The 17610-nt window shown below is 39.0% G+C and overlaps 1 protein-coding gene across 5 annotated transcripts in view; it reads right to left on the bottom strand.

The window, feature by feature from the left end:
- The window catches only part of DMD (dystrophin), a 2360554-nt gene that overhangs the window by 847287 nt on the left and 1495657 nt on the right, over window positions 1-17610 (bottom strand). For all 5 annotated transcript variants that reach the window (XM_066250305.1, XM_066250306.1, XM_066250308.1 and 2 more), the window contains one exon: window positions 7918-8082. In XM_066250305.1, coding sequence (XP_066106402.1) covers window positions 7918-8082 — 165 coding nt within the window. The remainder of the gene's footprint in view (window positions 1-7917; window positions 8083-17610) is intronic.

The raw sequence follows: 17610 nt of genomic DNA, 5'->3' as shown, positions 1-17610 counted from the left end.
CCATTCCACTGGACTGAGACAGGATTTCCGGCACTCAAGCAGAGAAGCTGATGATGTTACTCACCTGAGACCACAGAGAATGAGAATCAATTACATAGAACTGAAGGAACTGAGGGAGGATGATTTGATTAGGGCTTTTGTTTGGAATATTGCTGATGCCTTAATGTTTTAATTTCTTGTTCTAAGAGTCTTCTTTAGCTTTTCTCTTCATCTATCTATAAATCATAGAAAATTAGTAGATTATACTTTTGCAAACAGACGTGAAGCATTTATCTTTTTCTCCCTGCTTGATCTGTCCAGAATTCAGAAACACTTACTGAGTACTCTTATTTTCACGATGATTCAGTTATTTTCATGGGTTCAGTAAGAACCTGTCCTCCTTGTACCAGGGTGCAATTGAGAAAATTAGTTATATAACCAAAGCTTTGACTGGAATGACATAATTGAGAATGATGTGCATACAATTAGTTATGACGAGACAGTTTTAAGGAACCACTTAGGACTTTTGGGAATCAATGCTTACAAAACCCTTTTGGGAAAACTGACATAGGATCTGGCTCACAGGCTGGCCAGGCTTAGAGGTGAATAACGAAAGTCACTTTCTGGCAGACCCAGAAAACCTTTGGATACTTTGAGGACTTTGAGCATAGAGGAAGTCACCTAAATCTATCGGTACAGCAGGTAAAGTTAATTGCAAGATCTTGGCTTGGCTTTCTAACCTCGTGAAGCTTTTAAAAGTAAAAATCTAAGTTTCTTTATAAAAAACTTTTAGGAAAATCTAACTTTAAAAGGCCTGCATGGTCAATGACTACCCTTGCTGCATGTATGTAAGCTAAGAACCCAGCCTTATTTTGTAACCCAGAATAATCTTACTTTGAGTATCTGATCAAATGAGAGGTGACTGTAGACAAAAATTGTACGTTTCAATAGAAAATGATAGAATAACCTGGTTGGTTATCTGATTCTAGTCCTGTTCAATGTCTTTGAGCTATACTGCTCAGAAAAATTAGGGGATATTTTTAAAAGAATATGAAGTGATAAAGGAAGCATTTGGGCCCTTGCTGGTTTGCTCAGCATAGAGCGTCAGACTGGCGTGTGGAAGTCCTGGGTTCAATTCCCAGCCAGGGCACACAGGAGAAGCACCTATCTGCTTCTCCACCCTCCCCCTCTCCTTCTCCATCTCTCTCTTCTCTTCCCGCAGCCAAGGCTCTATTGCAGCAAAGTTGGCCCGGGTGCTGAGGACAGCTCCATGGCCTCTGCCTCAGGCACTAGAATGGCTCCAGCCGCAACAGAGCAACACCTCAGATGGGCAGAGCTTTGCCCCCTGGTGGGTGTGCCAGGTGAATCCTGGCAGGATGCATGCAGGAGTCTGTCTCTCTGCCTCCCTGCTTCTAACTTTGGAAAAATACAAAAAAAAAATTTTTTTTTTTTTTATTAAACAAGAACATCAGAAAAGCAAATGACAAGTCAAAGAAAGTTGTTCAATTATGCAAATGAAATGCAAAACTAATTTTGAATTCATTGGTGAAAATGCACTACACAAAAGGCTGAAGGTACTGGAGTATCTGCACGTTCCCTGATTCTCTAATTTTTGTGAGCAGTGTATTTTGAATTCTTTTATAAATTATGATTTTGTTACCTTCCTGTCCATTTGACTGGATCCTGTCTTCTTACACATTTTGTTAGTTCTTACCCAATTTTCAGTTCTCCTATTCTCCTTTAACATCTCGCTGCAACTCTCCACACTAGCATTTCCCATTTCCCCCCTATTGTCCTGACTTGGCATCACTGCAAACTAACAGCCCACTGCCCAGACCCTTATTCAAGTTCTAGGTTGTCCTGAAATTGACCTTTGTCCCCAGGATTTAAAGGATCCCCTCCCTGAGTGCTGAAGCTGGACAACTTGATATACACTTCAAAGGACTCATCAACACAGTGGAGTATGTATGCACAGCCCCCCCCCCCCCGCAGTAGCTGCTGTGTGGACCACCCAGGAAGCTCACCAAACTGCTCATGTCTTTCATGTCCTGCTTCAGGAAATACCAGGACTGTGGACAATCTTCCTAAAACCTCTGATGTCTGTGCCATCACCGAAAACACTCAAATTGTCATCAGATGACCACTGCCATTGTCAGTTCACCATCAAAAGGTGTTCCCAACCCAAGCTCTAGAAATCTTCCTAATTGGCTCAGCCAGGTTTCTTCCTGATTAGGGGCTTGGCCTCCCTTTTCTTAGCACATTTACTTTAGAAAACTTTCAGTTGTAAATTCCTTGTCTGCCTTTTTGAGAGACTCATCTACAGCCCAGGAATGTCTTTCTCAAGGGCCTGGGAGTCATCCCTTTGAAATGTAAATATCAGGAAGAACAGAGCCCTGTCTTCCAGTCTGAGTGCGAAGACAGTAGCCTACCTTCGATAAGAGACAGTTAGCAAACACACATGGTTTAATCACATTAACCAACTTCTCCTCTAATGTTTTCCAGAATGCCTGACCTGTGGTGGTGCAGTGGATAAAGTGTCAATCTGGAATACTGAGGTCACTGGTTCAAAACCCTGGGCTTGCCCGGTCAAGGCACATATGGGAAGCAACTACGACAAGTTGATGCTTACTGCTGCTCCCTGCCCCCTCTCTCCCTCCTCTATCTAAAAATCAATAAATGGCCCTGGTTGGTTGGCTCATTGGTAGAGCATCGGCCCGGAGTGTGGATGTCTTGGGTTTAATTCCCAATCAGGGCACACAGGAGAAGCACCCATCTGCTTTTCCACCTATCCCTTCCTCTCTCTCTTTCTCTCTCTTCTCCTCCCGCAGCCATGTCTCTATTGGCTTGAGCAAGTTGGCCCCGGGCACTGAGGATGGCTCCATGGCCTCTGCCTCAGGCACTAAATAAATGGCTCTGGTTGCTATGGAGCAATGACCCAGATGGGCAGAGCATCGCCCCCTAGTGGGCATGGGGAATGGAACCCAGTTGGGACGTAGGCAGGAGTCTCTCAGCCTCCCACTCTCACTAAAATAAAAAATAAATGAAAATGAATATCAATAAATAAAAGAAAAAATTCAAAATAAATAATGTTCTCCAGTATTTTCCACTAGCTTGTTCTAATGCCTAAAATCCGCCCTGCCTTTTGTTTCAGTGGAGGTGAGTCCAATCTCTCTCCCCTATTGCGGTATTCTCGAATAGCGTCTGCCTGACCTATTCAGTTGTCCAGTGCAATTTTTCTTTGACAACCCTCACAGCAATATGAACACACGCAGAGAAGGATTTTGGTGTTCAGGTATTTTATCATTCAGTCGCTACAATTGTGTCTTTTGGTAGTTTTCAGTGTGGACTTGACATTATGGGGAATTAGGTTTCTTACCTGGTAAGCAAGAACCAGCAGAGTACTATGCTGTGTTTATTTATAGACCGTGGAAGGAAGGTCATTTTCCAGGGGAGGAAACAACCTTCCCTGCCATCAACATGAAAGCATTTTAGTCACTAAAACTTAACATAAAATTATGTGGTTTCTCCCTACCCCATATTTTAATAAAAAGTTTGGAAAGCAGTAGTTAGGCAGTTTTATGTCAGATAAATCGTATACCTGCAGCTTATTACTGAAAACATTCATTAAAGATTAACAACATAAGACCCTTTAGAGAAATTTTAAGCGGTCCCTGATTCTTAGCATTTAATTATCATTTCTAAAATCTGAAATCAACATATTTTAGGTCTAAACCGAGAGTATATTAGAAAATCAAAATTAAGAGGCATGCCTTCCAGTGGGCTGACTGAAAGGAAAGGGCTGTGATTATGCCTAATTTGCACCCTCTACATCACGATCTCATTGATTATGTTTCTCAGCTTGCTAAGGGCTTTGTGAGGTGATTTTTCAAAACGAATATTGCTATTTGCAGGATTTCCTGAATGGGAATATTTTGGGAGTAAATTGCACAAAACCAAGCAACGCACAGTCAATTTTCACTCCAGCATAACAGTGTATTACAACAGAGCCCTGAAGGCACTTTTTTAAAATTTGGGTTTCATTACGCAGCTAGCTGCAATGTCATCAATAAGCATGAAGTATCAAGCAGGCAAAACTGAGGCTCACAGACGCTAGTACATATTTTTCTAACAGGTGTTCTGAGTTTGACTGGAGAAAACAGATGACCTCACTGGCAGGGCCTCAGGCCCTTTGTTTCAGTAGCCATTGTCATCATGGCCAGGAGAAATAATAATAATTTAAATTTCGGAAATGGCAGTTTGTATATTGATATTCTTTGTATTAACTCGTTTCTCAGATTTGTAAAAGGTAGTTCTTTCTCTGGGTTAAAAACCGGGCATGTCCTCAAAACTGTCTTAAAAGTTTATTTTTGGTTTCTAATATTTAAAGTGAAGAAAAGTCCATTTTCCCATCATTCTTTAACTGAAAAAAAAAAAGAGTTTAATCTCTGTAAGCAGGGGGCCACAGCAGGCTATGCAGGCTAAAACCATACAGAGTACAGGAACTGGGTGCAATCTCAGGAACTTGTTTTTTTGACAGTGACTGTAGATAGAAACTATGTAAAGAGAAATAATGGTAATTAATTATTCACATAGGTTACTGATTATAAGCTAGGGCTCTAAGAATGAAAGGGGGAGATCTTCTAGTCATCCTAGGTAAGAGGTTATGGTCTTCATTTCCCTTGGATACAGCCACTAGGCAAATAAAAAGCCTAAAGGAATCTTTTTGAAATCTACACGCCAGAAATGAAGAACTCAGAATACGCACAGGGGACTGAAGCTAAGGCGTTTTACAGTCAAAAAAGAAGAAGTTGCCTCTCTCCTCACTGAATTAGACTAAGCTTCAGGAGACAAATATCATGATATTCTGAAACAATACACATCAGCAAGAGAGTGGTGACTTGCAGCTTTGATAAAGAAAAACTGGCCCTGGCTGGTTGGCTCAGTGACAGAGTGTCAGCTTGGCATATGGATTTCCCAGGTTTGAGTACTGGTCATGGCACACAGGAGAAGCAACCATCTGCTTCTCCAATCCTTCCCCTCTCCCTCTTCTTTCTCTTTCTCTCTCTCTCTCTTCTCCTCCTGCAGCCACGGCTCAATTGGTTGGAGTGCATTGGACCTGGGTGCTGAGGATGGCTCTATGGAGCCTCCGCCTCAGGCACTAAAAATAGCTCAGTTGTAAGCATTGGCCCAAGATGGGGGTTGCTGAGTGGATCCCAGTAGGGGTGCATGCAGGAGTCTATCTCCCCTCCTCTCACTTGGAAAAGAACACACACACACAGGAAAAGTGATGACTAACGCTGAGAGTGGCTTTCATTCCAAACTGCAGGCACCCATTTGGCAAAGCCCAATGCAAGTTTTCAATATTTGAGAACCATTCTGGGGGCACAGACTGAGTCCAATGCTACTTTGGTTGAGTCAACAACATCTATTTGTATCATAGGACTTTATCTTTTCAATATATTCCATGTACAGAGATAGCTAACATTGAGTGTATTTTTATGATTTTAATGAAGCACATTTTAAATGAAGATACTATTAGAAAAGAAAGGCATGTACTTTTATCTGTGAGTTACAGAAAGCTATTTCTGATTGGGAACAAAGAGTTTATGGCTGTTCCTCCTTGCAATACTAAACAAGAAATATATAAGAAAGTACTACATCCAAAGTAATTGAGAATCTGGACAAAGTCATTGTTTATTGGACCAAGTCACTGTACTTCTTTGGTGAGATTATTTATTGGCTAATAAACAGTCAGTATTGATGAGAAGCAGTTGCCTTTGAGGAATGGGTGCTTTTGAAATATCTCTGAAGACATTACGTATCAACTAGGTGCAAAATGTAAGGAATCCCAGAACTGGTATCTCCCCTTAATGATGTTGGGGTTTTGCTCTCATCCAGCCTTGCACTTGTGACCACACATGGCCCAAATGCACGGTGACTAGTGCATCAGAAGCCACACCTTGGCATCAAGAGCTCCCGTGTGCCATCACTGTGCAGGCTGTATTGTTGTCTGTCCTATATACTTTCCCAAAGTTCATTAAATTTTTTCTGGGTAAAGTCTATTGGGACTGAGTTTAATCATCAGACTGACCCTACTACCACCTCACTGGCTGAGCAGCTGGGGTTTTGCCCTGATGAAATAATGTCTACCTGTGACTTACAGTGTCAACTGCTCTAGCTCTGATTGGTTGATATAAATCTCAGGAAGAGGCAGGGTAAGACTAATGGAGTGCACTTTGCAAATTTAACACATTTCAGTTATATCAAAGCACTCTCCCTCTCTCTCCTTATCCTCACCCAAGCCCATCTTTCCTAAACTTCTCCTTTTTCTTCTCTAGACGATCTTCACACTTCCTTTTATCCCTGCCTTTTTTTCCTAGCAAAATAGCAGCTACATGGATTTCAAAATGTTAGACTGTTACAATCTTAGAAATAAATGAATGGAAGAATTTGGGTCAATAAATTAGAAGAAAAATTCACTTCAAGATGTTATTTCACATTTTTAGTCTGAAATTACCTATTACATTAATGAATAGGCTGTATTTTCAATTGGATTGGTTAATTTGATTGCCTACTTAATACTGTTGGCCCACAGGAGATGCAAAATGGGGCATCATGTTGGTACAAACCCTTAGAATATGATTCCTGGAAGGGAGAGAAGATAGAAGTAATCACCCTGGAAAGAAAAGGATGTCTGCGGCTATACCACTCTGAATGTGCCCGATCTCAACTGATCTTGTGAAAAAAAGGAGGTGGTGGGAACCAACGGGCATGTTTGTCTAAACCACAGGCTTACTTGCTGCACCTCATGACCATCTTCCTCTATTCAAAAATACTAACCAGTACCCAACACACACTGAGCCCTGGGCTGGGGGTGTTCAGGAATTAGGGGGACAAGGAAGAGAAGAAGATGCCCTCTGCATTCAAAAAACAGTGTGATGAGGTAGTCAGGTCTGAAAATTTAAGCTTAAATCAATGTACTAATGCTATTGCAAATGGATACAGAGGTATATAAGAAATTTTGGCCCTGTATGGTTGGCTCAGTGGTAGAGTGTCAGCCCAGCATGTGGAAGTCCCAGGTTCAATTCTCAGTCAGGGCACACAGGGGTAGCACCCATCTGCTTCTCTCTCTCGTCCCCTCCTGTAGCCATGGCTCAATTAGAGCGAGTTGGCCCCAGGTGCTGAGGATAGCTCCATGGCCTTTGCCTGAGGCACTAAGAAGAGCTCGGTTGCTGAGCAACGGAGCAACACCCAAGATAGGCAGAGCATCACCTCCTAGTGGGCTTGCCGGGTGGATTCCAGTTAGGGTGCATGCAGGAGTCATCTCTCTGCCTCCTCTCCTCTTACTGAATAATAATAATAAAAAAGATATCCTAAAAGGGTTTTTTACTCAGAGTATAGAAGAAAGCTTTCAAGAAGTAATGATGTTGAATTCAGTCTTGAAGGATGGAAGAAAATTCATCATGAGACAAAAAGAGAAAGAAGTCATTTAAAAGGAGAAGATCAAGAACAACGACCTGGCATAGAGCCACATGCATATAAAGATACCATAGTCTGGTGTGGCTAGAATATAAGGAGAGGTTGTTGGTAGAATAAGAAGAGAGAAGACAAACAGGAGTCAGTCTGAGAGGGTTTTATAAAGTGTACTAAAAAGCCTATTCATTATTTTGTTGGTACCTATCTCCTAAATGACTTCAGTTTTCAATAAGGAGTCTACAAACATATATTAAGTGCAATTAAAATGGGAATGGAAAATGAATGGTAATAGCAATAGGAGCTTAATGAATACATTGTTGCTAGTAAAAGCTGGAAACAAACAGATAATGTGAGTTGAATAATAATAAACAACATTACAACAACAATGAAGATAATGAATGAGAAAGTTCATTGATATTGTCATTCTTTCAGAAAACAGTGTTTCAAGCAGCAAGTCCTTACCTTAATGTCAAATGGTCCTGTTTGATTTGGTTGATTGTGAATTTCCAACTGATTCCTGATAGGAGAAAGCCACAGAAGCAGGAGATTTAGTTGCTCTTCGAACTGTCCAAGATCTTTTATGTGAGCCTCAATTTCTCCTTGTTTCACAGGTAAATCTCTAGAAACCTGCAATGAAACAAAAGGAAAAGGTTCTTGTGATTTAAATAAAAAATAAAAAGAAATAATTTCAAAAGCTTTTTGCTATAAAATGTTTTTGGAAATTTACTGTATTTCGTGTTTTAACAGCATGATAATTGCTTACTAATTGCTTACTGACATATGTTACATGGTAAGATTTAATTTATATATTATGAATCACTGATTAATAGTCTTTCAAAAATTCTATGCTTGAAAGACAATAAACCTTTTCTTAGAAATTTAAAAAAACACACAGCCACATAAACGGAAACCCAACTCCAACCAATAAAATGAAAGGAGTGGATTCTTCACTTAACCACTCACTTACTAAACAGAACGGTGTGCTGTATATTGTATGCCAGACACTCTGTTAAGAAAAATCGTACAAAGGAATTCTTTCTTGGACAAAGAAAATTAATGGGGTAAGCATTTTTAGGAGTGAAAATTTGTGGGCCCTAGTATAACCAAACCCCTCCCCCCAAAAAAACCACAGAATCAGAAGATTAGAATAAAATGTAAAAAGATCATTTGGATTAGAGTAGAAGAGAATGAAGACAGGTTGTTTTTACTAAGGGCTTACTATGTACCAAATACCGTGTTTGGAAGTTTCACGTTTATTGCCCTCTTTAATCCACCGAACAGCCCTATAGTATAGACAATGTTATTACCCCAATTTTATAAATGGATCACAACACTGGGGTTGAAAACTTGAAATGATATGGGAAGCACTACAACATTCTGTTCAACATTGTGGGGTCTAGAGTTAGGCTACTTGATTTTATTCCTGGTTCATTAGGCAAGTCCTTGAACTCTAAATGCCTTTATAGAATGAGGATAATGATAGTACCTGCTTCATGTGGTCACTGTAAGAATTAAATAAATAAAGAACATGAACCTGCAATGGCAACTCTTTATGACATTATTAATAATACTATGATAACAATACGAATACAGCAATGCATTATAGTATGAAAACAAATGTTACAATATACATCTATAATATAATAATGTAATAATGATATTATGAATAGAGAACATTTTAAAAGTAAACTAAATAAACACACTATTAAATTAGTGCATCATCTAAACAATGCCCCATACTTTGGAACAACTGCTTTAGACATTTTTAGAAGAACTAATGAACATTATATTCTATTCTTTAATTGGACCCAAGTGTTGTGGGGTGTAAAGGTGATACATTAATGGACAAAATAACCAGTCAATCCATTTATAGGAGACGGAATTTCATATGAGCTCTTATTCTATGTAAACAACAGGCATTTTGAAATATATTGTAAATATACTTATGTATTATACATTACATAAACTGCATGTGCATGCGTGAGTGAAGTTACCATCCAGCCTGGGCCAATGCAGGTCCACCTGGGCCAGACCTTAGGCTCCCACATGGTGTTTCCTTGGAATACTAACTCTAAGACGAATGGGAACTGCTGGGCTTGGCTTCTACAAGGTGACCTGCACAAACCTTGGTTTTCATTTCTGGCAGCCTTTTCCCGTGTGGGGTGAGGAGTCAAAAGAAACACCATGTGTGGGTAGCGTGGGATGTTTGTCCATGAGTAATGAATCATGATGCTGTATCTGCTTTGTCTGACTTGCATCCTGGTACAAAGCCAAGCAAACACAGTATTAGATGAAAGCCTATTTGTATTTCATGAGTTCTAACCCATGACATCTATGGTGCTAAACTCTATTTATCCATGTAAGTGTGCATGTAAGTGGGTGCATGTGTGTGTGTGTGTGTGTGTGTGTGTGTGTGTGTGTGTGATAGTTGGTATCACAAATGTAACTCCATATATAATATATGATCCAATAATACCGTTAATGTATCTTTTTCCGCATATATAGGAAGGTACTAGTTTCTTTTTAATGGACTATTTCCTATTCACAAGTACATGTAAAAAGCTTTTTACAGCTTCAACCTGAAGTATCTGAGAGCCTCGAGACTCTGAGGCTACTGGAAATAACAGCTATTAGATTTCCTAAAAGCTCTAAAATCGAGGTATGAACTTATTCTTATTTCATCACGAAATAGTATGTTGCATTTAGGCTTCATATATAAGTATAGACATCTGTATAACTTAAAAAAATATTGATTGATTTTAGAGAGAGGAAAGGGGAGAGAGAGAGCACAACAGGAACATCGATCTGTTCCTATATGTGTCCTGACCAGGGATCGAACCAGCAACCTCTGTGCTTCCAAACAAAGCTCTAACCAACTGAGCTATCTGGGCAGGGCAACATATACATAACTTTTTTTTTTAATTTTTATTTTATTTATTCATTTTAGAGAGGAGAGAGAGAGAGAGAGAGGGAGAGAGGGGGAGAGAGAGGAGAGAGAGACAGGGGGGAGGAGCTGGAAGCATCAACTCCCATATGTGCCTTGACCAGGCAAGCCCAGGGTTTCGAACCGGTGACCTCAGCATTTCCAGGTCGATGCTTTATCCACTGCACCACCACAGGTCAGGCCATATACATAACTTTTAACTATAGGTGTTGCTTTCCTTCTCATCCTCCCAACCCATTCCTTCCTGTTTATAGAGATAGAATAATTCCTGCAAGAAAACAGTGCAATTGGGAAGATTTGGTTAATACCAGGAATAATTAAATGCTAGTTTATAATGAGGTTGTGGGACAAAGTCGTTATAAGCTTAGTTATAACGTGCATTAGGTATATCCTCACGTCCCTCGCGCTTCCCCCGACCACTGCATTGACCTCACACTGTTTAATTTGCTACTGACACTGACCACCCTCACTGAGCTTTGATTTCGGGACAAACTTGGGTTTCTACACATGATAGACTTTCAATAAACATCTTTTTAATGCAAGACAAATGTTTTTCAAATTGAGTATTAATTTCTTTTTCTGTAAAGTTAAGAAGCAATACATGCCCAGAGTACTCAACAACATAAACATGGAATTTTATTCCCATGTTAAGTAGATTTAATTAACAGACAAAAATATTAGTGAATTGGACTAGATATGGACTAGATAAACATGAGAAACTTCTGCATGGCAAAATAATAATAATAATTGTAATAATAACAACCCTAAAAGCAAAGCTAAAGCCAAATGACAAATTGTAAAAAAAAAAATAGTGACTTACATCTAAGATAAGGGATCAATTTTCCTAACACATAAGAGTGCTTCTGCCAATTAACAAGAAAAAGGCCAACAACCCCCCCCCCCCAAATTAGACAGAAGTTAAGGATAGTTGACAAAAAAAGAACACAAACGGATTTTTAATATACAAAAGGAAGCTAAGCCTTGGTTATATAAGAGGTCTGAAAACGTCATTTATCACACTGACAACAATCTAAGCACGAGAACACACTATGCTGAGAAGGCCGTGGAAGATACTGACATTACAGATGGCCAGTGGGACGCACACACTGGTATACTCCCTGTAGAAGACAATTTGGCCATATCTATTAAATGCATATAACCTTTGACCCAGAACTTTCACTTCTAGGAATTTACCTTGTGGATATATTTCTGAAATGAAAATCATTGTTTGATGATGACGGGACAGATGGTGGATGAGGTGGGAGACGTTTTGTTCTATTTCCCAATTTTTGAAAAATATAAATGGATTTCCTTTGCAAAGGCATAAGTTAATCTGGAAAAAAAAATGACTAGCTTTTCTTCATACCAAAAAAGAGTGGTGATAAATTATACTTTATATATTCTAATGAAAATAATTATAAATAGGATATAGCATATCTAAAGCCATCAGTCAAAAACCCTCTGATTATATTCCTATGACAATATCACTTAGTCAATGGTACGGTGGAATTTGAGATCATTTAACACAGAACTTTTGTGATTCCCCACCCCTTAAGACAATATTCAGGAATAGATGGCTTCTTTCTTATATTATTCATGGGAAAAGAAAGCAAATGGGAATAATTGATGATATAGACTAAGAGTAAGTTTTATGTCAGTTTCCACATCTTAAAATAATTTACTAATTATTTTCTAATTCATATTCTTTTTTAAAAAAAGATTTTATTTATTGATTTTAGAGAGAAAGAGAAAAGATGGGGAGGAGTGGGAAGTATCAACTCATACGTGCTTCTTATATGTGCCGTAACTGGGCTAGCCTGGGGTTTCGAACCAGTGACCTCAGTATTCCAGGCCAATGCTTTATCTACTGCACCACCACAGGTCAGGCCTACTTCATATTCATATCAAACAATAAACGCAAAACACTGTACTAGTAAAATGTGTCATTTTTACCCCTGATAGTCTTTTAAGTATTATAAAACCATGCTCTTCATACAGTACATCCTGTGTGGTGAAAAAAACCCCAAAACACACACACACAAACAATTCAAAACATTCAGTTCTCTTATGTGTTAATTTAGTATGTAATTGAATCTTAACCTAATTTCACACAAGATCAGCTTCCTTTTCTTTCAATTTCTAAATTTTAATTTCAAATGTGTAGAAGCTTTAACATTAAGATAAACAGATGTGTCTGCTTTGGAAATAAACAGATATTAAATATTGATTTCTTATCTTACACCAAAGACATTCTAGAGTACTTACAGTGTTAATAAACTATTAAATATAATATCTGTATTGTTCATTTAGAAATTAAGGCCAATTAGTAGAATTAAAAACAAATGACAACTGGGAATATTTATAGCATCTATCAGACAATGGGTAATATTGTTATATATAAAAAGATCATTTAATAAATGGAGATGGAAGATTAGTAGAAAACTGAATAAGGAATACAAAGAGGAATTTCATACAAAATGCAAAGAGCAAATAAACAAGAGAAAAGTCCAATCACTATGTAATCAATGAAATGCAAATTTAAACAACAAAAGAACAGGGGTGGTGTCCGGGGGGAGGAGCAGGAAGCATCAACTCAAAGTAGTTGCTTCTTGTATGTGCCTACTACATTGACTGTTGTAAAATGTATTTGTCAAAGTAAGTACTCTTATGATGTTTGTTGGAGCATAAATTCTGACATTTGTAGGGAATAATGTGATAATTCAAAACAAAATTAAGACTTCTCCCTGAAAAACTACAACCATTACTGAAAGATTAAGGAACTAAATAAATAAAAGAGTATATCTTGATCTTCTATTGGAAAGAACCAATTGAAGGAACCAACTGAAGAAACCAATTGGAAGCTCTAACACTGTAAAAATATCAGTTCTCAAATAATTTGTAAATTCAATACAATCTCAATCAAAATGGTAACAGCTAGTTTTTAATAAAAAGTGACATGGCAACTCTAACATTTATACGGAAATTCAAAGGGCCAAGAATATTCAAGGCAGTCTTGAAAAATAACAAGGTTTAACAGTACAGGCAATACAGTCAGTAATATTGGGCTAAGTATATGTGAGGCCAGGCAGGTGCTTGAAGCAATGGATGCACCACTCTGCCAAGTGCATCATTACCTAACAACTTTGCTGCACATCCGAAACTAATAAAAATAATATAGAATGTAAAAAGTACTTGAAAAATAAAAAATAAAATAAAATTTGTATATTGAGTGTCTTTAATCTTGAAAAAAAAAAAAGAATGCTTACAACCAGATATCAGTATTTAGTATTAACTAATTCTATGTGATATTGCTGTGAGAACAGATAAACTAGAATATTTACTTAATTTATGACAATGGTACCTTTTTAGTCAAGTGGAGAGTAGATGATTTAATAAATAATTCCAGGTTAATTGGCTAGTCATATCAAAAAAATCTTTTGTTTAATTTCATTTTTTCAATTACAGGTTAAATCCAATATTATTTTGTATTAGTTTCAGGTGTACAGTATAGTGGTTCAACAGTCATAGACTTTACAGGCGGTTCCTCCCCAATATTTCCAGTATCCACCTGGCACCACGTATGGTTATTAGAGTATCAGTGACTCTATTCCCTATTCTATAACCTACCTACATCTCCGTTACTCTTTTCTAACTATCAATTTGCACTTCTTAAGCCTATCACCTTTTCCATCCAGTTGCCCGACGCCCCTCCCCTCTGGCAACCCTCAGTTTGTTCTCTGTATCTCTGAGTCTGTTTCTGTTTTGTTTGCTTATTTCATTCATTAGATTCCATATATAAATCATGCAGTATTTGTCTTTCTTGAACTGGCTTATTTCACTTAGTAGAATTTCCTCTAGGTCCAGCCATAATGTATCAAATGGTAAGATCTCATTCTTTTGTATGGCTGAGTAATATTCCGTTGCATATATGTACAACTAAAAACATGAATCTTGTCTCTTACCTTACACAACACACAAAAAAGTCAATTCCAGATTGCTAATACCTCCATGTAAAAGGCAAACACAATAAATTCCCACAGTTCACAACTGTATGGCCAGGAGTCACGGTCTCCATGGCCACACACATGCAGGTTCCCATTGGATTTGGGCAGACGGTGAAGAAACAGTGGAGCCAGAAAATGGTGGTCCTTCCTTTGTTAAAAGTCTCGCACTGGCCGAAGAGTACCACACAGGGTAAACACTTCCCTTTCACTCAGGGCTCCCAAAGCCACTGACGCATTCCCCGGTTCCACACCGGAAGAAATCAAAGGCCCCGCCAGTCTCAGTGGAGCTTGCAAAAGCCCCTCAGCTCTGGTTCCCCATCTGCACACCTTCATTCTCTCTATTCTCCCTCTGCAAACATGGCTTCTCTCTCTTTTCTAAACTTTCTGGTGTGAAAACCTCTCCTCCAGCAATCATTAGCAAGACAATGGCCCTTCCCAAGCAGGAAGGTAATTTGTAATTTCACAGATCACATACCTGGTGCTCCCCAGAACCATTTTTTAACAGTAAACCTGAGCAAACTCAAAAAATACAAATTTTACAAACTCATTTGCCCAACAACAACCATCACAGGTCTCAAACGCACAAGATTGGAACTGCATACTCTTCCTGAGGATGTGGGAGGAATGAAACTCTCCTCTGGCAGCGTTGGGGAGCACGAACTGGTACAACCACACTGGAAAAGCCAAACAGATACACACATATCTTCTTTTTTTTTAAATTTTTTTTAATTTATTCATTTTGGAGAGGGAGAGACAGAGAGAGAGAGAGAGAGAGAGAGAGAGAGAGAGAGAGAGAGAGGAGAGACAGAGAGAGAGAAGGGGGAGAGGAGCTGGAAGCATCAACTCCCATATGTGCCTTGACCAGGCAAGCCCAGGGTTTCGAACCGGCGACCTCAGCATTTCCAGGTCAATGCTTTATCCATTGCGCCACCACAGGTCAGGCCACACATATCTTCTGAACCAGCCATTCTACTTCCAAGCTTATTGTAAATATATACGTACATGTATGTAGTAAAGAACATGTGCATCATACAGCACTACTAATAATAGCTTCATACTAGACATGACTCAAATATCTCCCAACAGTAGAATGAATAAACTATGGCATATTTACATAATACTGTAAAGACAGTAAGTAAACAAGACTACGATACATGCAGCAGCATAGAAAAATCTCCCTAAAATAATGTTGACTAGGAGAAATCAAACACCAGGGCATATATTCTATGATTTCACTTATATTAATTTCAATGGCAGGGAAAACTAATATAGATGTTAAAGGTCAAAAGAGTGCTTATCAGGCGCTGGCAGGTTGGCTCAGTGGTAGAGCGTCGGCCTGGCGTGCAGAGGTCCCGGGTTCGATTCCCGGCCAGGGCACACAGGAGAAGTGCCCATCTGCTTCTCCACCCCTCCCCCTCTCCTTCCTCTCTGTCTCTCTCTTCCCCTCCCGCAGCCAAGGCTCCATTGGAGCAAAGATGGCCTGGGCACTGGGGATGGCTCCTTGGCCTCTGCCCCAGGCGCTAGAGTGGCTCTGGTCGCAACAGAGCGACGCCCCGGAGGGGCAGAGCATCGCCCCCTGGTGGGCAGAGCATCGCCCCCTGGTGGGCAGAGCTTCGCCCCTGGTGGGCGTGCTGGGTGGATCCCGGTCGGGTGCATGCGGGAGTCTGTCTGACTGTCTCTCTCTGTTTCCAGCTTCAGAAAAATACAAGGAAAAAAAAAAAGAGTGCTTATCCTTGGGTGAGGGCAATAGCTGGGAAGGGGTTAATAACTGGGCAGAAGCCTGAGGGAGGTTCCTGGGCTAATGTTCTAATTCTTTTCAATTATTTTGTAATTTGTTGATTTTAGAGAAAATGGAAAGGAGAGAGAGGGAGACAGGAACATTGATCTGGTCCTGTATGTGCCTTGACCAGGGATCGAACCGGCAACCTCTGCGCTTTGGAACGATGCTCTAACCAACCTGGCCAGGGCTAATAGTTCTAATTTTATTAATTGACTTTAGAGAGAGGAGAGGGAGAGAGAAAGGTGGAAGGAGGGGGAGGAGCAGGAAGCATCAACTTGTAGTTGCTTCTCCTATGTGCCTTGACCGGGCAAGCCCAGGGTTTTGAACCAGCGACTTCAGAGCTCCGGGTCAATGCGTTATCCACTGTGCCACCACAGGTCAGGCTAATGTTCTCATTCTTGATCCAGATGCTAGTAGCATGGCTATGGCAACTTTTAAAAAATCCATCAACTTCTTATGATTTGTGCAATTCTCTATGCATCTCTTATCCTTCAATTTAAAAGATTACATGAAAATATTTTAAAGCCTTAAAAATATTCATTCCTTTCAACCACAAAATCATACAGCTATAAATTTTCCTGGGGGGGATAGCAGAGCTATACATAGAGACACATGACAAGAATGCTCAATCAATTCTGTCACTTGCACTAGTGAAAACTGAGACAAGCTCCCCCAACTAGAATAAATTGCATTCTAATAATGGAATCTTTGGCATCCATGAAAATACATATCATAAAAAGTATTCCATTATAGTGAAAAATATTCATGACATATTAATAAAAAGTATATACTACACATAAATTGTCTGATTTCTGTGTGTATATTCCACATCAGTATCAACATATAAACATATACATAGTTTTTAAATCATTGGAAATTCATGCACCAAATTATTAACCATGATTTGGGAGGTGTTACCAATTATAGGTAAATTTTTTATTTAACCATCAATATATTTTGGCCTTTTCCAAAGTGTCCACATAGAAAGGTTAGTATTTTGTATGTTTTCAATGTTAAATAAAAGAAACACACAGTATGGGTTAAGTGGCTGACTATCTTTCTAAAATATTAGCAATAATAAAACTACTATTATAACTTAGATTTATATAGTTTGGGTACCATATGACAGACTTTACTTATGTCAGTTCTGTAAACCTCATCTATGATCATATAATATATATATATATTATTTTCTCAATTAACAAATAGGAAATTAAGACTCAAAACTATAAATAATATTCCTAAGGTGGCTAGTAAGTGAAAACATTTGGCATTCAACATTTGGATTGTCCTGATGCCGAATTCCACTCTTCCTTTCTCTTCCCTCCCAAAACATATTTTCCAGTATCTGTCAAAATCTAACATATTACTTGGTCAATGGAATAGTGAAACTTATACTTTCCAAATGTTTTCAGTTTTGTAGGAAT

Source organism: Saccopteryx bilineata, chromosome X (assembly GCF_036850765.1).
Source record: "Saccopteryx bilineata isolate mSacBil1 chromosome X, mSacBil1_pri_phased_curated, whole genome shotgun sequence".
NCBI classification, from domain to species: Eukaryota; Metazoa; Chordata; class Mammalia; order Chiroptera; family Emballonuridae; genus Saccopteryx; species Saccopteryx bilineata.
Note: the sequence above shows the minus strand (reverse complement) of the source record. Positions and strands in the feature narration are given on the sequence as shown.